Below are 22,615 nucleotides of genomic sequence, written 5' to 3' on the forward strand. Positions count from 1 at the left end.
TCTGACAACCCATGACACATACCTTCTTGGTTGAGTTGATGATTGTGCTGAGCACAGAGACTAATTTTACAATCTCTTTGTTGTCAGAAATATTCTTATAGTAATTCTGGGTTTGTACAGGAATGGGCAAGTTTACAGATGCTATCTCCAGGGATTCTAAAACAGAAGAGAAACAAAAAAAGATGTGCATGCTTCTGTAATGACAAAGATACTAAAAATTTGCACAAAAGTGATGAAAATAGTTGAGAATATTGACAACCTTAGCTATTTGGGTACTAAGAAAGTAAATCAAAGTCTGTGACAATCCAAAATGTGTCTCTTCAAGAAGAAGTGCTGGATCTCAGTGGCAACACAAATTCTGTGTGCTGTGCAGTGCTCTACTCTGCCAGTCTTCCTCTCTGGCTAGCACGGAGGCCATCGTAGTCACACAGTAAAGCTTGGGTAGTGTTACTGCTCTCCTGCACAGAGTCCCTAAGCAAACAGTGAAGACTTAGGGGCTCAAAACAGTAAGGTTGTTTGTTTGTTTTTTTTATCTCCACACAGTGTTTAGCTGACCTCCAAACAATCAGACACTACTGTGGCCTATGCGTCAAGAAATAAGGGATTTTACAGAATTAGTTCATGGAGGTAAGAGTCAATGTACATGTTCTTCCAGTACTTAAATAATTTTTTTGTTTTGTCGTTACATTTTTTGTTTTTGTTTTTTGTTTGTTTGTTTCACTTTTTGAGACAGTTTCTCTGTATAACAGTCCTGCTCATCCTGAAACTTGCTTTGTAGACCAGATTAGCCTCAAACTGAGAGATCCTTCTGCCTCTGCCTCCCAAATGCTGGGTTTAAAGGCATGTGCTACCATGCCTGATTTGTTTTTGCTTTTTAAGTGTTATGGTTCAGCATTCTGATTTGGTTTGATTTTCTAACTTTTTAATTGTACTTCAATCCCTAGAGTTCCTCTTTTTATTACTTATTTTTCTATTTAACTATTTGTATTTTTCTTTCTTTCCTCATCTTCCCCCAAATTCACCCCATCTCCCTACCCATCCAACTTTTTGTTCTTTCTCTCAATCTCTTTCAAAAAAAAAAGGAATCAAAATAAGCGAGCTAAAATAAAACTGGTAAGACAAAATGTGCAAAAAAAAAGTCTACACACAAAAAAAAGTTCATTTGTGTTGGCCAACTACTCCTGGGCATGGGACCTGCCCTGCAGTGTGATTAATACACCCAGTGATACTTCATTGGAGAAAACAGATTTTCCCATTCCTGGATCAGATATTAATTGCAAATATCATCTTGGGTAGGGGTGGGACACTGTCTGCTTTGCCATCACCATTGTCTGGCTTGAACCCATGCAGGTCCTGTGCTTGCTGCCACAGTTTCTGTGAGTCCGCAAGTGCATCAGTCCTATTGTGTGATCAGACAACAAGCTTTGTGTAATTTAAACTCTTCTAAATTGAAATATACCACCAAGTGACATACACATTCAGCATACCCCTACATAAACACTGCAACTGCGTTTTTCATAGAAACTAACAAACTGTTCCTATAACTCATAAAGAAGCATGAATGATCCAGTTTAAGGGAGTTTTGAAAAAAAATGAAAAGGACTCACACTCTCTGAATTTACCCCTCCTAAGGAACTAGAGACAGAGCAGGTGGGCAGGGGGTGTGGCCCTGCTTCATCACCCCCAATCAAGCAAACTAGTGTGGCCCCCAAACTCATGAATTACATGCCATGGGTCACAAAAAAGGAATGCCATGAAATAGGGAGAGGGGGGCACTTCTTATTTGGAAGAAGAAAGGGTTTCATGGGAATGGAATAAGAAGCTTTGAACAAAGAAGAATATGTGAATAAAAAGGTAAAAGAATAAATAAATGACTTTTTGAAAGCCTCCTCCAAAGTTATAGTAGTAAAGACAATGTGGCCACAGGATAAGCACGAACTGAGATTAACAGAGTAAAACCAAGAGCCCAGAAACAAAGGCTGGGATTTGTACTCATATTTAAATGAGTTTCAACAAAGGTCTCAAGAAAATTCAATTATAAAATAATTATTTCTTAACTAACAGTGGCAGTACAAGTATACATCCATATGGAAAATAATGAATTTAAACTCCAACCTCACTAAAAACGAATCACAGACTAAAATATAAATGCTAAGCTATGCAACTTGAAGAGAGTATGTCTTCCTAATATCATGCTAAGCCACTGTTTCTTAGATATAAAGTGAAAATACAACTAAATAGAGCTTAAAACTCTAACCTTATTCTTTCAAAGATATCAAGAAGAAATTAAAAGCCGGGCGGTGGTGGCACATGCCTTTAATCCCAGCACTCGGGAGGCAGAGGCAGGCGGATCTCTGTGAGTTCGAGGCCAGCCTGGTCTACAAGAGCTAGTTCCAGGACAGGAACCAAAAGCTACAGAGAAACCCTGTCTCGAAAAATCAAAAAGAAAGAAAGAAAGAAAGAAAGAAAGAAAGAAAGAAAGAAAGAAAGAAAGAAGAAATTAAAAATAAATCTATAATAAAATTGAAATTTTTTACAATTTTATGTAGAACATAAAAACTTATAGAAATTGGAATAAGTGAGTGCATTCTTAAGAACATGGAAAATTAATAGATATTGCTCCAAAGAAATATACAAATGGCCAGAAAACACATGAGAAACTATTTCATTATCATTGCAAAAATTCACACTAAAGCTGCAATGAATGCCACTCTGTAGCTATTACAATGGCTGTACAGAAAAGGCAAAAATAACTCTCAGTGGCTATGAAGAGAAAAGCAATGAATGTCCCCTGCATTGCCCATGGGAAAATAAAACGATTTCATAGCTTCCAGACTTAGCTCTCAACTTCAAACACAGAGTTATCATATGTTCTATAATCCTAATTGTCAGTATCTGTCAGTATCACCCATGAGAAATCAAAACATTTTCACATAAAACCTTGGGCTTGGAAGATGGCTCCCTTGGTAAAATGCTTGCCACTTAGGCATGAAGACCTGAGTTTGAATTTTCTGCACCCATTTTGACTCTGGGTGTACAACAAACATGTGCAACTGAACACTGGGTGAGATGGAGAGAAACAGACAGGTCCGGGAGCATTGATTGATGAACCCCAGGATCAAGGAGAGACTCTGTCTCAAAACACAAGAGAGGTGTAATTGAGGAAGGCATCCAACATCAACTTCTGACCTCTGCATGCACATGTACACAAATGTACACAAAAATGGAGTAGGAGGCCACATGTTTGTTTCTTGCTACCCAACCACAAAATAACCACACTGAAACTGTATTAATTAAATTACTGCTTGGCGTATTAGCTCTAGCTGCTTATTGGCTAACTCTTACATCTTAATTTAACCCATTTCTATTAATCTGTGTATCACCAATTGGCTGTGGCTTACCAGGTAAAGTTATAGTGTCTGTCTCTGGTGGGGCCATATGGCAACAAGCTAAGGAGATTATAAAGAGATGTCCTACTTGTTATTTCTATAACCAAATACCATTGCCTGTGGGGAGTAACCCAAAGGGTACTCAAAGGAAATCTGGCAGATGGATGTGTTCCACTTTGTGGAATTTGAAAAATTAAAATATGTACACCACGCCATAGACACTTATTCAGGTTTTCAAAGGGCAACTGCCTTGGGATCAGTAAATGCTGATTCAGTAATCACGCATTTACTAGAAGTCATAGCCATGATGGGTATTCCTGCACAAATAAAGACAGACAATGGTTCAGCATATGTATCTAAGAAAATAAAACAGTTTTTGCTTATTATAATATAAAGCATATTACAGGTATACCAAATAATCCTATAGGTCAGGCAGTTATAGAAAGGTCAAATCAAACTAAAAAGGATATGCTGAACAAACAGAAAGAGATGGAAAATACTCCCAGAAATAGATTGCATAATGCTTTATTAACCTTGAAGTTTCTTAATGCTGATGAGAAAGGGACAACAGCAGCAGAGAGACATTGGATAACAAAAAAAAAAAAAATACTGAAATAAATCAATAGGTGTATTTCAAGGAAGTGTTGACCTCACAATGGAAACCAGGAGAGGTGCTACATTGGGGAAGGGGTTCCATTTTTGTTTCTACAGGAGGAAAAACACTATAGATATCATCAGAATTAATAAAGATTCACTTTGAAAAAGATAAACCTTTTGAGAAAGAGAAATGACAGTTCATCCACAAAGGTGACAACCATACAGGTGGTAAGGAATCCATATAGGATTGAGGCAGGGTAAGATCTGTTAGGACGTGATCTGTTAGGACGTGGCTTCCTGGGTACCAGGAGAAAAACTGGGTAGCCCAAAGTTCTCTCTCTCTCTCTCTCTCTCTCTCTCTCTCTCTCTCTCTCTCTCTCTCTCTCTCTCTCTCTCTGTGTGTGTGTGTGTGTGTGTGTGTGTGTGTGTGTGTGTGTGTGTGTTTCCACTCTACACAGCTGAGCTGGACTTCTTGTTCCTGTTTCATAAGTTTGTCCCTTATAATAAAGGAAAATATAATTGATTGCCTGGTTTTGTTTTCAGCCTGAGATAATTCAACAGACCAGTGGGACTGTCTTCCTCTCAGATCTTCAGGAAAGCTTTAGTTATTAAAACACATTTGAAATGCCACTACATTCCTAAATGATGAGCCATCTGTCCAACTCCAGAAAACGCCTTTTAGCTTAAGTTAATAAATAATAGATAAATAGGAGATAGATAGATAGATAGATAGATAGATAGATAGATAGATAGATAGATAGATAGATAGATAGATAGATAGATAGATAGAGTAAATATATAAGTAAGTTATGGGAAAATATGTTCATCTGTCACTGCCTTCCTTGTTTGTGCTTTTTCAATAAGGTAATGGCTTCAGTTTCTTCCTCATGGTTAGTCAATTTATAATCTCAGGAGAAAGCAATAGCAATGAAATTCTACTGGGTCTGCTAACTGTGATGTTGATTTAAAAGGAATATGAGGACTAAAGATGACATCTGATATCATTAGCAACTTGGCTGCCTGATGCGCCCCAATTTTCCAGACTACAAATGAAAACTGCAGGAAGCACAGCAACACTCGGAATGTGTTAACAAAACAAAACTCATGATAGGTCAAAAGCAACTATAACATGTCAGGAAATATTCATTGTGAGGATAACCAGCATCTCAGCAAAGTGTGAAATTAAAACATGTCCTGTCTTCAGCCATTACTAGGTCAGACCAAATATCACTTGTGCATGCACCAGCGGATGTGATAGGTGCCACAGAAACAAATGTGTGACACTAACGTATGTGTATGCGATCCTGCATGTTTTTCAACTCAAAATGGCTCAAAGATTAAAACTCTGACTGAACATAATTTGAAAACCATACACGGCATAGGAGATATTATAAATCTATTATTATAGTATAAACATTTAACTTGTAATGACTTTGTTTTAAAACAAAGTTGGGGAATATGGCTCAGTAATTAAGAGCACTTGCTGCCCTTGCAGAGAATCCCAGATCAGCTACCAGCTCTGCATCAGGTGCCTCACAAATGCCTGCAACTCCAGCTCCCTCTTTTGACCTCCATGGGCACCTGTATGTAAATACACATATACACATAGAGAAACACTCACACAGACAGACAGACACAGAGACAGAGAGAGGCAGAGACAGAGACAGAAACAGAGAGACACTTTTTTCAACTTTTAAAATTTTTTTGAAGCATCTTTACCTTGCAGTTCACTTCCCTCCACCTCAGCATCAGAATCACTGTCTTCAGTGATCTTCAGAGCAGCCATTTTCCTTTCATGCATCTTTCTCTAGAATGCAAAAGGAGGCTTTTCAACTTTGCCCCATCTTTAAAAAGAGCAGCCTCAACAAAGGAAGTAACTTTTTAATACTCTACCCACCATGGACAGCAGCTCGATGCTCCACTGTCTAATCCCCTTGGGCACACTGATGATGCACTCCACAGCCTTGTTCAGTGTCTGCTGTATGTCTTCCAGGGCAGGACTCATAGCAATGTTGGGAATGGCCAGGGTGATGTTTGCCCGAAAAATAGGAAGATGGTTTTGCTTCGTCTTAGATCCATTGCTACTGTCTGAGTTAATATAGCATTTTTAATTGAAAATGAACCCCTCCAAAAAACACCAAAACATACATAATATGCATGTAATCAAACAAATATTTATCAAATTAATGAGTGCATGAATATTTCAAGATCTCGTTTGGCTCAATATAATAGCAATTTGGTGGATCCCAAGGCAATCTGCTGGTTGTAGGTGTTGGTACATCTACATAAAAGGAATCGTTTGGTGTAGAGTTGGGATTAAGTACAAAGTCTTACCAAAGATTTTTTAAATGATAGTGGCAAGTAGCAGGAGGCCAAGAATGAGTTTATGCACAGTAAGCAAATAAGAAATAAAGAACAAACAACAGTAAATAAAAGTTAGAACAAGCAATATTTGGAAATTCAAATAAAACACCCTCCACAAAGAATAAATTTGAAAACTTGGGACAGTTGTCACATGTGGGGAAAAAGTTAAATGTAACTCATTAGTTATAATAATGGAGCTTGGTTAAAGCTGCATATAAGTTTAAGTATTTAGACAGAGATGCATGTGTTTGAGCATGTGTGTATAAAACACATATGATTTTATATAGCTAAAAATACCTGCAATGCACAAAGTTACGCAATAACTGTGGTTTACTGTTGTGATATATGAGCCAACATTTGGTGAATCCTTTTAACAGCCCTGTGTCTAAGGGAAACCCTGTCTTCCATTCTGAAGTACATGAAAGTCATCTCCCAAAACATTTTTTCAAAGACTTTTTTCTGCATCCACTTTCAGTCCAATGTTATGCTTCACTTTAATTACAAATTACAAAATAAGATTTCACTATTCTATTATTTTTGTCTCAATTAATTACTGCTTCCCTTTTAACCGTTCTTAAATTAGATTTTTATCCACAGCACAGAATTTGTGAGGATGAACAAAATTCATGCTGCTTAAACTTATCAGGAGGTGCACAATGAACGTAGAAGGTTTTCAGATTGTTGAAATTTAACAGAAATGTACACACACACACACACACAAGGCTTCTACCTGGTGAACCAATAGGAAAATTGTGCAAGATCATACCCCGGAAGTTAATCATGTGTGAGAAATGAATGCGCCGGCGAATGGCCTCGAGAGTATTCCTTGTCACTTTCAAAAGAGCATCAATGTTTTGATGGTTAAAATGGGAGAGCAGCTCACGGGCTTCCTCTAATGTCTCACTTTCTTTTTTCTTTCTTGTGTTTGCTGTCAAAGGCAGAGGACAAGCCCCAGCATTAAAGGAAGATGCCAAAACCTCAGGATACCCTTCTCTTTTTCCTGAGAGAAAGAGAGAAATCTATTAAATTACAGGGAGAAAATTAAGATAAATTACATGCATGCTCAATTTCAGTTAAATGTCCTGCATCTGAGAAAATAAGGTCACTGAAGAATAGGAGGGAGAAATCGAGGGATAAGGTGGCCCAGGAGAAATCAGCTCAATATGGGAAAATAGCCAATAACAAACAGATCAAGGACTACAGGTTAAAAGTTATACTGGGCCTCAAACACGTGTTCTGATATGTTCTCTCCCAACAATAACCCTAAAAAAAAAAAAAAACTTGGGAAATCACATCCTCCCCCTCCTTTCTGTAGCAAACAATTTGCTTTAGTTTGTATAGGCTTGAGGAGGAATTCTAACTCATTTCTACCCTACCCTATGCCCAAGGGAAATATAATACCAAACCTTACATGAATTGCAAAAGAGTCAAATGCCAGGGTCCTCCTTCACACAAATCACATTTCCAGTTTAACACAAAACAATCAGAAGAAGCAACTAAGTCATTGCCATTTGGGCAAAACCGTAATTTCCGATTTATAAATATCAGTATAAAATTGGAGTGATATTTCTAGAACTTTGAAATTGATTGCTGTGTAGAAAATTTAGTTTTAGTTTTCCATGAATATTCTAAAAAAAAAAACAGATGCTTATATTATCACATTACTTCCCCTCTCACCTGAAGAGTTACCATTAGAACCGACATTCTCGTGAGAGACTTTTTCACTTGCTTCTTCAGGTGGGACAGCCATGTCCAGTAACATGTTTATTAACTCATTGACTGCTTCCTCCACCAGGGAGCTTTTAAAATGGAGCGTCTGCGCGCCATTCACACAGAGGTCCTAACAACAATAAGAACGAAGATGGCAGTCACGGGTCTTTATCTAGCACTTGAGAGTTCGTGGGGAAGATCAGCAAAGGCGCAGGTTAGCCTCCAACTGACACTCTAGCCACTGTAGTGGTTAATCTCAATTGTCAATGTGAGTTGTAGAATCAGCCGAGGTAGGCTAACCTGTCTGGAGGTGTGGTTCTATTCCCGGGGCTTGAATCCTGCACTCTATAAAATTGAAGAATGGGAGGTGAACGCAAGCATCCATTCCTCTTCGCTTCTGATCTGTGTAAGCTACAGGAGCAGCTACCTCCAGCCCTGCTTCTCTGACCTCGAACTGTAAGCCACGTAAGCCCTTTCTCCCTTAAGGAGCTTTCGGTGTGTTATTTTGCCAATACAACAGGAAAAGTAACTAAGACAGCAACAAGCCCCGCACTAGCCCCAGCTGGGCATCCTGAGAAGAAAGCACCAAGGACAAGAGAACCAACTGGAGCCGGGGAATAGACCGAAACTGCATTAACTTTCCAGCATGGAGCACACAGCTCCCAAAGCCACCAGCAGCCTCCAGTCCCATCATTTCCTTCATATGATGTGAATCTGGGCTTGCCAGTCATCTTTCCTTCTCATCATTTCTAACAAACCACTGTCATGGACTTCATTTCAGATCTACACCCCCTTCAGCTAGGTTAGACCTTTCTCAGAAATAAAAGAAGACAAATCTCACACAATATGAAACACTGCAGTAGGTTTTGTGCAGCCATGTAAAGCACACAGAGAAGCAGTTCTTTTACTCCTTGGAGGAAAGCTCCATGAATAATAGACTTTGTCAGTTGATCACAGTTGCCAAGCCTTTTCAAGTCCTTTGGTTTATTTATTAAGACTCTAACATGTTCATGGACTGTGAACATCAGTTCATGGTTCCAATACCTCCTCGTTTAGCAACCTTGACTTCTACACACCCCTCTTCAGCAAGGAACATGACATTTTGATGTGAGTATTCTAAGATATCCTGGAACAAACCTTTAAACCTGGCTGTTACCAAGCAAAATATCAAGTAACGACTTCATTCAACAAACTTCACCTAACTACGAATCTCTACCCAGTTTTATTTTGCCTAGTTTTTAAAGCTGGAAGATAAGGACTAGTGCTGTAAAATGCTTATGTCTGGACATGACATGGCTGTTACTTATATAACTCACAGCAACTGTAGCTACCTACACAAGATCAAGCCAGCCAAAATTTCCGGCATGGAGAGGGAGACCCTCATGAGGCCCCAGCCCTAGATGACGACAGTGAAAAGCTGTTGAGGGACAGACAGTCCGTTTTTCTTGAGGGGTGACCACTGGCAAGTTGCCTGTGTCCCAGTGATTATACCACGGGGTTGTGTACATAGGTGACGTTAACTGGACTCAATGTGCTATTTTTTAAAAAGAACTTGAAGTTAGATGAGGGACCAGCAGAGTTGGAGGGATGAAGTTGGGATCTATATGATTAAAATGTATTATATGCACGTATGAAATTTTTTTAAGAATAAATTAAAATTATTTTAGGCAGTTGCATGTATTTCATGTGATATATGTAAGAGCCAGGAACAGTGACCAGAATAAAAGAAGTCCTTGGTAAGTACTTACTATTATTGACTAGCAAATGACATCCAACCAGGGGACCTACTTGCCAAGCTTGTTTGCCTCATACTACATCACCTAGCTCCTTTTTCTCTAGGAGATCCTTATTTATTTTTTCTTAAACAGCTTTTTGAATCCTCTGACTCTGTACTGGAGAGGCTCAGAATGGACCATGATGTCGGCTCCCATCCTCGAGGCCAGGTCTCCCAGGAAACAAGTCCTCCGTTGACCTCTTAGCGGTTGCTTCAGTGCTCACAGCAGCAGGGGCAAGCATTGGAAACCCCAGAATTCCTTTCTACTGGGTGTTTTGCGAAGCAACTCTTAACAATTAATATCTTTCCAAAAAGATTGTTCAAATCCCTCAACTCTTTCTAAGAGAATCCATAATTATAAAAGTGCAAGCAACATGAGAATTAATAAAGCAAATTATAAACAGAATGAGGACAAAGTAATAATGAATTCTTCAAAATGCCCCTCCGTCAAACAAGAACTATCAAAGAGTTGCCTCCAGCACCTGACACTTCATTTCAATGACTCATCTCCATGGTGACAGCAGGCATGAAAACTGTCCAAAGGTCTGTCTTTGAGTCCCCACCACCTCTCTCTTTTCTAAGAAGCTAATGTGGAAAGGGAAAAGTCCGAGGGACCCCCAATCCTACACGGAACACCACAGGCAGCTAAGGAATGAAGAGAATGGGGAACTAGTCTTCCCCAGGGAAGAGCACACAAACTGGTTATCCAAAATCAAACAGTCAGCCCCAAAAACATACATATAAGTAGCATTATATAGACTGAGTAGGCTATGCTTACATATATAGGAATATATGTGTGTGTGTAATATAATATTATATATATATATATGTAACAACAATTAATGAGAAAGAAGCCATGAATTTGAAAGAGAGCAAGAAGGGATGTCAGGGAGTATTTGGAGACAGGGAAAGAATGAGAAAATGGTGCAATTATATTATAATCTCAAAAACAAAAGAAAAAAATAAAAACAAAATAGATATAAATGAAAAAATTAAAAATTGTAAGACAAATAAGCAGGTTGTAGAAAATAAAACAGTCAAAAAAGTATTTCTATGGGCAATAAAAACAATTTTATTTAATTTAGAATGTTTGATTTTTGCCGCTCAAACTAAAATCAATAGGTTATAATAGAACAGTGTTTATCAGAAAGTAGCAACATTGGTAGTATTGCATTATGGCTTTGTACAGTGAAACTGTCCCTTGGAAAACAATTTGTCTATGACTGTAAAGAGTTGTAAAATAAAACATACAGTTTTCACAAAAATCTTATTTGGAAACAATATTCCTGAAAATCAAAAGTAATTATACATATATATTTATTATAGCTCTTGGTAAAACAAACTTTGGGAGCCATTTAATGTCTAGTAGTAAGAAACAATATAAATATCATCTTAATAAAATGTTATAAAGGTGTCATTTATGTGGTGTTTGTGAAAGTCATATAATGACAAGGAAAAATGTACAAAGAAATATTAGCTGAGAGCATAATCACTAACAAATCTGCAATGAGTACAATGAGAGCCAGAAAATACATAAAGTCTACCACGGTGGTGATGTGATGGCTATAAACGCTAATTACTCCACTGTTGAAATCTAAAACCTACCCGATTTGGATTTTTTTAAATTACCTATTTATCTTTAATGTGTATTGGTGTTTTGCCTGTGGAAAGTTCCAGACAGTTGTGAGCCTCCATGTGGGTGCTGGGAATTGAACCTGGGTCCTCTGCAAGAACAGTCAGTGCTCTTAACTGCTGAGCCATCTCTCCAGTCTCCCTGATTTGAAATTTTTAAACTACATTTTGTAAATAACAGAGCTAAGTGGTTTCTCTTATGATGGGGAGGGAACTTAAAAGTTAGCAAGAAAAAATATTAAAAAATCATGTGAGAAGAGCAAACAGGATTCTGAATTGCAGTCATTAAGCATTACCAGCTAATGACAAGTTAATATAAATTGAAGTTTAACATATATGCAAAATGGCGTTGGCACCAAATGCTTCATTCCTGTCCTTTCCAAGGGTGCTTTTGAGTTTAAAGCCCTCCTCACACCAAGGAGATCAGATTCCGGGGGAGGGGAGGCTTGCTGCTGTTTACAGAGACACACTGTCTCTGTGTCTGGAATACTTCTGTAGACAATATGGGTTACACTGAATCCTTGATTCCTTCTAAGAGTCTGAGCCTTTTCATGAAAAGCAGAGTGTGCCATGGTGACAAAAGCCAATAAAAGCTTTGGGATGGAAGAGATGGCTCAGTGGTTAGGAATGCTTGCTGCTCTTCCCGAGTTCAGAGTTCAGGGCATAAGAGGGCATAAGAATCTGATACCCTTTTCTGGCCTCCGTGAACACCTACACACACACACACACACACTCCACACTAAAATTTTAAATTAAAAAAAAAACTGGAATGTCAAGCAATGAACTTCACCGGGCAGAAAGTTTGCACATGGATTTCTGTGGTTTCGTTGTTGGGTGAGAAGGGCTCTCTGTCAGCCCTCACTGGAAAGAGCTGGCGTGTCGTGGGGGAGCTGAGAAAAGACTGAAGAAGGTGAGAGAATGAGAACCGTGGCTGCTATGTAAAATGAAAAAAAAAAAAACTTTTAAGGAAAAAAAACCCTGAAAACTCTGAGAAAAAAAACAAAGGTTTGCCCCAGCCTCTACCCGCCTACTGTATTATTCTGCTTAGCTGCCACTCCGTTTTGGTGATAAATCTGAACTGCGGTGTAGCCACAAGCTGAATGGAATATAGTGGGTCCTCCTGTAAGCACTGCTGGCCAGCAATATTAAAATCATCATTGAGGAGTTCATATCACCAGAATACCCATAGGGAATGTCATAAATGAGGCCAAGGTACCATTTCCAAAAGTTCTCTCTGCTAGTAGCTTGGGCATAACATAGGAAGAAAATGCCCCATTTGCAAAGATTTTAGAGAAATTATGAAGACCTTCTGAGGGTTTTATTTTCATATGTTGAAGTGTGGTGAACCTGTAAATACAGTCTCTACCTTTGTGTGGACTAAACACAAGCCTCTGGCCTTCCCCAGCTTTCCTAGGGCCAAGTTCAGAACTCTATGCTATAAAACAATGCTAGTTTGGAAACAGCTCTTTGAAATTACTTGAAGAAAAAACCTTGCCCAGAATCTGCCCAAGTACTGCATAATTGACCCTTTTCAGTAAAAAAAAAAAAAAAAAAAAAAAACCTTTGCCCTTCATAAAACATAAAGAATTCTGAAATGTGTGTCACAGCAATGCCCCTTCAGCTGATCTGAAAGGAATTAACTTATTAGTAGCTGCTTAGATAACATTTTCTTTATCTTCAAGTTGTCAGAAGGTCTGACATTTGAATAACATCTATCACAGAGCAAAATAGAATTTTTTAAATCCCAATTTATAATTCAAACACATCTTTTATTTTAAAAAAAAAGTTTTGTCAAAAAAATGAGTTTTCTGATAACCTTTGTCATCTGGAGAAATTCTTCACAAGTGAGGGGGTCCTCTTGAGGGAGCTGACAAAGTGGCAAGCTGCTCATTTCTTCCAAAATGGCATTGATGCGGAACTCAATTAAATCATTGACCCGGTCAAGCAGCAGCTCCAGGTCCTCTTTTGGAAAAACAAATGAACAACAGATGAAGTAAACCATTTCCTTGAACACGTACACGTGACTCAATGACAGCAGGAGCATCCAGATTAATGGTTACCTGGGTTATACATATCTGTCTTATTTACTTTCCTACTGCGTGAAAAGATGCCATGACCATGCAACTTATAGAAAAGCAACTTCTAGAAAATGTGTTTGATGGGGCTTTCTTACAGCAAGTGAGTTGGTGACCATCGTGGTGGGGAGTATGGCACCAGGCCGGTAGGCATAGTGCTAAAGTCGTAGCTGGGAGCTTACAACAACCATGAGACAGAGAGAGCAGAGAAAGAGTAGAGAGAGGAGAGAGAGAGACAGAGAGACAGAGAGAGAGAGAGAGAGAGAGAGAGAGAGAGAGAGAGAGAGAGAGAGAGAGAGAGAGAGAAGAAAGAGGTATAGCATGGAGTTTTGAAACCTCAAAGCCCACTCCAGTGAAGTGACATACTTCCTCCAAGAAGGTCGCGCCTTCTAATCTTTCCTAAACAATTCCACTAACTAGGGACCAAGCTTTCAATACACAAGCCCATTGGGGTTCATTCTTGCTAAAAACCATCACAGTGTCCTTGGTATTTCTGGCTGTTCCAAACATAGCTGTTGTACACTCTTCCTCCTTTAACAGTTTCCAGTTTTCCTACAGGCCTGGCTCTGGCTCATCTTCCCAGGAGGCCACCTGTAACTGTGGGGGTGTAGGGGATCCCCTGGTCCTGTCTTGACTATCATCTAAGCATACATTTCTGTGTGCATCCCACTGGTTACTCTTGTGTCTGCTGTTTTTCCATCTTTACATCTTGAACATTTATGTCAGTGCCCATCCCAAAGGGTATCTTCAACAACTTTGATTGAAATGAAAGTCTGCTGCTATTTGATATTTCCTTATATCAATACCTTCAGTACATACCTTCACTACCTAAAGGATAAATACCTAGGTTTCAATAAATTTCAAACTAACTATACAGGCAACTTCTTAATATACCAAATGATTCTTCTTCACAAAAGTAGTCAATGTAGAAAGAACCGCACTTCTCCTTAAGTGTGTGAACTCCACAGAAATCCCCTGCTTCTCTCTGATTCTTCACATCTTCTAAGGCATTTGTGTCAAGTTGAAAAAGTGATCTCCTGGGGGAATCCCTATTACCTTATGTGATTTTTTTTTTGAAGATGCATTAAGGATCTTGAGATATGGAGACTGTTATGGATTATTTAGGCAGAATTGTCTTAAGGACCGTATAAGAGGAACATTAGCAAGACAAAAGAGGGATAGAGAAGAGTGTGACCATAGAAGGAAAGGGGTTGCAGAAAAAGGGGTGGCCATGAGACACAGCTAGCTCTGAATATGACATGGTCATGCTCCAACAGATGTAGGGACCCTGTAAGACCTAGAAGGTGCTAAGGGAAAAACTGCTCTGCAGAGTTTCTGGGAAGAGTGCGCTCTCTCTCTCTCTCTCTCTCTCTCTCTCTCTCTCTCTCTCTCTCTCTCTCTCTCTCTCTCTCTCTCTCCCTCTCTGAAGATGCTTCGAATTTAGCTACATAAGACTCTTTGCATTTCTGACCTCTGTAATTGCGTTATGAAGCAATAAAACTTGTGGCAAGTTGTTATCGAAGCAATTAAAGAAAATGAACCAGCATTTATGCATAGGGTACACAAATGATGCCCATCGAAGTTCTGCTGATGACTTTAACAAATAGTGACATCTTTTTCCAAGTATGTGGCCCAATTGAACACCTACAATTCTAAAGGCGTATTCATTTATCTCAATACAGAATCCAATTGTTCTTGAGACTTAACACAGTTTTTTCTACCCTCGTCAAAGAAGCTTCTCTACGCAACATATTGAGGCCATCACAGAAAAACCACACGTGGTCAAAATACAGAGAGCACTTGACCATGAGGTACCCAACCACAAATGCAATGGCACTTAATTTTTTTCTTCATTATAGTCTTCATTTAAGTTACAAAAGCAAACCACAATAGAAAAGGAGAATTAAGATTTCTTTAGAAGCTATCTCCTTGTCTCCAGCTAGCATCTAATAAACTATCCAAATTGCTAATACTCTAATCCTAGTACCTCTCCAGGGAGAATACTGCTAAAGACTACCTTAGCAGCCTGCTCTAATTTGATGGTGATAATACTCACTGTGAAGCTTTTATATGCCTTATAAATGCCTCCTTAGAGATTTTAACTCATTTACTCTTGTTATATTTCCTAAGGAGAGCTATTTTGGAAAGAATATTGGCCTAAAGGCAAAGAAACCTATCTTTATTGCTTCGATCTGCTCAGCACTAACTGCCATTTGACATCTCTGGGTTGTTGTTTCCATCTTTTAAATTGAGGATGCTTTTGAAAACCATTTCACAACGCTCTCCATCCTTCTAATGCCATGGTCGCCTAATTGTGCACCTTTCAGTATCCCACCCAGAAATGGTAGTGAGCCTAAAATACACTTCATTAATATGCAAACACTCGGCTGTTACATATCTTTGAATCCAGTTCCCACTTAAGTCAGCAGAATTAAAACAAAAGTATGCAACTGCCTTAGACAAGTTTTCTATCACTGTAATAAAAAGTCACGATCAAAAGCAACTTGGAGGGGGTGGGTATTTTATCTTAGAGTTTTTAGTTCATTATCCAGGGAATCCAGGATAGGAAACTGGGAGCAGAAACTAAAGCAGAACAATGGACAAGTACTGCTTTCTGACTTGCTCCTCATGAATTTCTCAGTCCTTTTCACACAATCCAGGACCACCTGGCCAGGGTGGCACTGCCCACAAATGGGATGGGCCTCCCATAGCAATCACCAGTCAAGTTTACTCACAAACTAATCTGGTAAAGAAATTGTCTCAATTAAGATTCCTTCTTCCAAGATTACTCTACCTTTTGTCAAGTTGGGCGGAAAAAAGCTAGTTAGCATACCAACCATAATTCCTTACTTCACTTTCTGCCCCAATCCAGTACCTCTCAAATATTCTTGAGTAGTGTGTATCTGCTAAATTAGCATATATTAAATAGTATATACTTGTTTGGAAGGTGCAGTAAGAAACCTACTGAAAAAACAAGCTGCTAGGAATTAAAGTTATCAATAAACTAGGTCCTACTTTGGGTGAGACCAAGAGAGACAGAAACAGACATAAAGAGAGACAGAGAGTACCATCCCAGGAGTTACCTAGAAGAGATTTAAAAAAATGTGACCAGAAAGGAAGTAACATGTCCAAGTGGATTAGAAAGACATCAGAGTAATAAAGAAACAGAAATTACACAATTATGAATCCAGAAGTTTTGAAGCATAGCCAACACCAGACTGACCAAAATAAGCAGAAGAAAATGCCTGGGTTTTAAGCCCTTTGCAACCAGTTTGGGAGAAAGATGAGGTTGGGCTACTCAGGTAGGAGATATGTGCAATACAGAGAATCTGGTCCCAGCTATCAAGACAACAGAAAGGCTGGGAGCAGGTGGACTCGAAATAATGGAGTCAGGCTAGGATCCTCAGACTTTGTATCCCAGACCATAAAATATAGGCAAAGTTGGGTCATGAAAAACACTGACAGACAACAGTAGGTTGGAATAAAGAATAGAAATGTCTAAGTATAAAAAAATAAACAAAAACCTCTGACATTGTGTTCCAATTTGTATGTCCCTGGTTACACAGGAATTGGGAACTAATACATTTTAGAAGGCAGCTATGAACTCATGAGTGAGCCCACTTTTGGACACTGAGAGACTGTCAAAAGTCCTATATAAAACAAACACTTGCAATTCCTTAACATCCCAATTGGACTTGAGGTCAATTTTTTTGCTTTTGAAAAATACCTGTGCTTATTCTGGGAAATTGGATTAAATTGAATTGAGCATCTCACATACATTTTAAGATCTGCATCCTTAGTTAAGGAAAACTAGCGTTTGCCTGAACTATTCTCACTCGCAATTCCCTGTCCTCCATCACACCGCACATCCCAATCCATCCCCCAAACCACTGAAAGGTCTACAGGTGTTGGTGGGAGAGTACTTGTCTACTAAATGGAGCTTTGTTTGTGTTTAATCTAAAAGATGAGGATAAGGAGGAGGAAGAAGAGGAGAAGAGAGAGGTGGAGGGAGAGGGAGTCACTAAAAAAAACAATTTTAATGAACTAATCAATTAGTATAGTAGTTAAATGGCCCTAAAGATCTTTTAGGTACTAATATACAACAATAAAAATCAACAAAATTACATGGATAACCTCTGGGAATAAAATTAAATAATGAATATTTATGACTTGTAAGAAATTACTGAACTCATTATATTTTGTTGCTGTTCACCGTGAAAGTTTTGAGCCTTATTTCTCATTTCATTATTTATAAAAGCATATTAATAACAAATTATCCAGTAGGCAATAAAAACTCGGCTCCTAAAACTGAGAAACAAAACTCAGGTAGACAGACTCACTGATCTTTGCAAATGCATTTTCTAAATATGTCTCAATATTCAGGGATGTCCAAGTCAGGGCAGCCAGGCCAGGCTGGAGGGCTTCATCCACTCTGGCCAAGTGCGGGACCATCAGTTGCTCAATGGCAGGAGGCATTTTCGACTTCACCTGCTGGTATTCAGACAGCATCATCTGCAACGGTATGGGGTTAAATAGCCAGCTTATATGTCACTTTTCATATGTATTAGTATTTTTATCTAAAAAGATAACTTTTATGTTTGGTCAAACTATTGGGATCTAATGTCCTGACAGGAAAAATGTCACAAACAAGACAGATGACTCACAAGCACCCTCTCTACAGCCACCAAATCCTAACCCACAAAGTTACAATTGAGAATGAAGAAGGAATTGAGGACCATTTCTTAGGCTCTACCCAGCCCCAAACAAAGAAACTATGGTGGCCTTTGCCTCCCTAGGCTCACTCATTCCATTTTTGACGGGGACAAGATGCTGCAGCTGCTTTGGGAATCTTTTCTAGACCATACCCACCTTCACAGTTGTGTGAATCATGAGAGCTTTGCTAGACCGAACTATCAGCTACCTCTTGATGCAAGACCCAAGGGGCAGCGGGAGAGTAAAGAATCAGTGCTGCTTTCAAATGACTTTAAATATCACCTCCTGGCACACTGAAGACGGGGTAGGCTAGACATTAACTGAGGTGGAATAAATGCATTATTTACTTATGTGCTCCCAACCTCACCACCTGACCACAAGTCAGGAGTAACTGCATAAATAATACAAGGACAAGATTTTTACCTGGTTTTTTTTCAATTTGTTTGAAACCTTAGCTAGAACACAAGGCAGGATCTATTAGCATTTTTTAAACTAATCAACTAGTTGTTATCAGAAAAAGAATTTGAGGGGTTGGTTTGAGTTCTCCATTAAAACTCACCTACAACGGCAAGTCAAAGTAGGTCCCTATTCTGTCCATATACTATTGTTTTCAAATACACCTGCTAGTTCATACTGCTGCTCTTCCTTGCAGAAGTCATCAATGTGCTTCCTAAAGACAAATACTTTTAAGACGGAACTGGTACAGGAACTATTGCTATTATCATAATGTTAGATTGATATCTGTCACAAGTGTTTTTATTGCTGTGCTAGAACGGAAATGATGCCTGGGTGGGTATGATTGCAAAGCTCTCTATACAACAGCGTCACAATTAACATTCATGGTTTTATAGAACCTGTCATAAAGATATGGGATGTCCTGGTGGAGTCTGAGAAGGCAGATAAGCCCAATGTCTCCCAAATGAGCCCTGTCTTCCGATAATACTTTTCTATACTTTCCATAATGCCCTTTCATTTTCCATAAAAGTCACTTGAGAAAAGCCTACAATTTGATGATTCTATTAGCAGCTCCTTCCACATTTCCGAAAGCCTTTAGCCACTGCTTACCACTGTTTTTCTTAATGCCCATTACTTATTCTATCAGAAAAAATGGTTCTCAGAATTTGCCTCCAGCGGGCATTCTGCTCCTCACCTTCAATTCTTTAAGCCCAGGAAGTACTATTCATCCCTTCTACAAATGAGAAACTGAGGCTTAGAAAGTAAATCATTTACCTAGAGATAACGGTTTGAATCCAGATCATATTGGTTTCAGAATCTATATTCCTTACTATTAGCCCACACTAGCCTATCTCTACAATTTCAAATATCTTCCAAGAAAAAGATGAATAAAGCAAACTGCCAGCTACTTTTGTGTGTCTGTAGAAACCTGGAAACTCTGTTGAATGCCCAGCACAGTGGCTCGGAAGCTGGGGAGGGGAGCTTTGGAGGGCCCCCAAGTGGGCCAATAAATCTGCTTTGACCAGCTAGCCACATTACACAGGGACTTCTCTTTTCACCTCCAATATGTAATAAATGCCAACCAGATGATAACTTCCTTGTTCAAGTCTTTGGTTGGAACAATGGTAGTTTATAAACATTATCTGCCACTCTTCTTCTTATGGAGTTGGGTCTCTGTACCCTCCACTGAGTCTATGCAGGCATTCAGAGTACTAGCAGGGCTCAGCAGAAGAACCCTATGAGACGCCCGGTACTGGCACGAGGACTAAGTAGCCTCCCTGTCCAATGTAGCCCTTGCTCCTAGATAGTGGTATAAGGTACCATGCCAGCTGGGGGATTCCATACCAGAAATCCTTGTTAGATGCCCAAGTCCATAATCCCAGCTGAGTATATCATTCAACATCTGTTCAAAACCTTTAACCCAGAACCATAAAAAGTACGATAAAAGCTCCTATATTTTGAAGTTTTGTGTGTTACCTGCAACACTTAACCAAGAAAGACTCTGTGGGAAAAAATAAGTAGCAGTAATTGTCTGGAGGTATAAATATTGTTTCTTAGTAAAACTTTTATTTTGTAAATATGTAAATTGACCATGTTTTTTTTTCCTAATACAAAAAAATTTAAAGAGAACATAGGCATACTGACTAATGTTTTAGGGGTCCACATTAGAGAAATATCTGCTCATGGCAAATTGTAACTTTTTAACATAGCAAGGTGTAGTGAGAAGACAGAAGAGAACAATTCTGGATTCTGGCGCTCGGCGATGAGACCTTGACTTACTCACTTTGGCTGAGTCACAATGTACTCTGTCCCACCTATCTCACATGGTAGGAAGAAAGGTGACATTTAAATAATGGCCCTGAAAGGGCTTCACGTGAATTGTACTGAGGCACAGTTCTGTAACCCCAGCTACTTGAGAGACTGAAACAAAAGGGTTGGAAAGAAGTTCAAGGCCAGCCTGGATTACAGGAATGAGTGAAGGGTGAGCCTGAGACCCGAGATGCTGTCTTAAATCACACAGTGAAGACAGCGCTGAGAATATAGCTTGGTGGGAAAGTACCTGTCAACAAGTTTAAAACTTTATATTCAATGTGCAGCAGAGCAAAGCGAGAGAGGGGAGGGAGAAGGAAGAGTGGTGGGGGGAGGGAGAAGGAAGAGTGGTGGGGAGGGAGGGAGAAAGATAGGCTTACACCATAAGGCACTAAGTAAGGGCATGGGCATAGTGTCATTATATGATGTTAATAGCTAACATTTCTTTTGAGATGGGGTCTCATGTATATTAGGCTAAACTTGCTTTCTAATCAAGAATGACCTTGAACTTCTGATCCTCATACTCTGCTTCCCAAGTGCTAGGATTATGGCATACACCAGCAAGGCTGGTTTACTATGACATTCTAGTAACAGTTTCTATGTGGTCCAGAACCAAGGCCCCGTCTTTGAACTTTTCTTTTTACTTTTCCAGGAAGTGAATTTGTGAGTCATGATCCTTGAATTTTTTTCTTTACTTTTGGCTTCTTTATTTGGTTTCATCCCACCTGAAAGTCCAAGTTTGTTTTGTGGTTTGTAATCTTCTACTAGACCCACTAATATTGGATCAATCTTATGTCTAAGTCAACAGCCCTCCATTCAGTTCTGTCTCCAGTCCTCACTAAAAGCTCTCATCCAGGACAATGTCATTAATATCAACTGCAGTCTCCCAGCTCCAAAAAGCATGTCTCCAACTTTGAGTGCTCTATTGAGCCCTGACTTCTATATCTAACTGCACTGGTACCATGACCACATGGATGTCTAAAAGCCATGTGAGACTTAAGACAAGAACTACAGATTCTACTGGGCCCCACAAAATAAACCATTTCAAGTCTTTATCTCCTCCATAAATGAGATTACAGTCAAGTCCCCTGCATGGGGTGTGGGGAGTATAGAATACAAGCTACCTGGCCATCCATAATAGCTCCCATTTCAATTATTCTTGAGTTCCCTCTTAACCTTTACTTGTCTGACAAACTCTGTGACCATTCTAGCTCAAGTTACTAACCTCATTCACCATTCTCATCAATGCAAGAAATTATTGGCTTCTCGCTAACACTCTTATCCCAATCAAAGTGCAAAATTTCTGCTTTGCCAGCAAGCAGCAAGGATTATGTGTCTGTAAATGAGACTGTGCCTTACTTTCCAGCCCAAAAATCTTCCAGTGACTTCCTGAAACACTTAGAGGTAAGACAACTTTCAATCATAAGATCTAGAATTCAGATCTTAAAAACCCACATAACAGGGCAGCCTCAGATGGTAGAGACAGAATCTCCAGATCAAGCTGACCATTGATACTAGTCATATTGATGAGATCTGGGTTTGACTCATAGACCCAGAGTCAGTGAATAAGGTGGTAGGGTGATAAAGATGATTGTGGGCATCAACCTTGGGTCTCCGTGTGCAATTGCACACATAGGTGCATGTATGCACACCAAAACAAGTATTTAAAAAAAAGAGAAAATAGTTAATGTATGTTAGAAACATCCAGAAATGGGAAAATAAAAGTACTATACCTTCACATCACTGAAGTTCTTTTTGTACACATCCCGCTTCTGGAAGAGGGCAGCTGCTAATGGTGGGACTGGCAGACCCATCTGGGACATGCATTCTGTTTCTCTAAATAAGATTAATATCTGAGGATCAAAGTTCACGAACAATTCCCCTGTGCCTGGAGCCTTCACCAGTAAAGAAGCCTCAAGACCCATGTGGATTTCTTCGACCTGTGGGAGGAGGTCAATACTTTTACTGTCAGATGCAATGTGTACACAGTATCTGGCCCAACCATTCCTGAGACTCGGTGAATACTCATTCAGTATCTCTCTTGGACTTGACCTTGTGTAATCCCAGCAATAGGGTCACTCACTCTACCCCTAAAT

General features: G+C 39.3%; 1 protein-coding gene across 1 annotated transcript in view; it reads right to left on the reverse strand.

Moving 5' to 3' along the window:
* Positions 1-22,615, reverse strand: part of Dnah5 (dynein axonemal heavy chain 5) — a 245,756-nt gene that overhangs the window by 151,827 nt on the left and 71,314 nt on the right. The window contains exons 15-22 of the mRNA XM_075975800.1: positions 22,253-22,459; positions 17,882-18,053; positions 13,283-13,428; positions 8,028-8,190; positions 7,117-7,350; positions 5,884-6,074; positions 5,706-5,793; positions 23-156 (exon numbers count right to left, since the gene is read on the reverse strand). Coding sequence (XP_075831915.1) covers positions 23-156; positions 5,706-5,793; positions 5,884-6,074; positions 7,117-7,350; positions 8,028-8,190; positions 13,283-13,428; positions 17,882-18,053; positions 22,253-22,459 — 1,335 coding nt within the window. The remainder of the gene's footprint in view (positions 1-22; positions 157-5,705; positions 5,794-5,883; positions 6,075-7,116; positions 7,351-8,027; positions 8,191-13,282; positions 13,429-17,881; positions 18,054-22,252; positions 22,460-22,615) is intronic.

This window comes from Microtus pennsylvanicus, chromosome 6 (genome assembly GCF_037038515.1).
Source record: "Microtus pennsylvanicus isolate mMicPen1 chromosome 6, mMicPen1.hap1, whole genome shotgun sequence".
Classification (NCBI taxonomy): Eukaryota; Metazoa; Chordata; class Mammalia; order Rodentia; family Cricetidae; genus Microtus; species Microtus pennsylvanicus.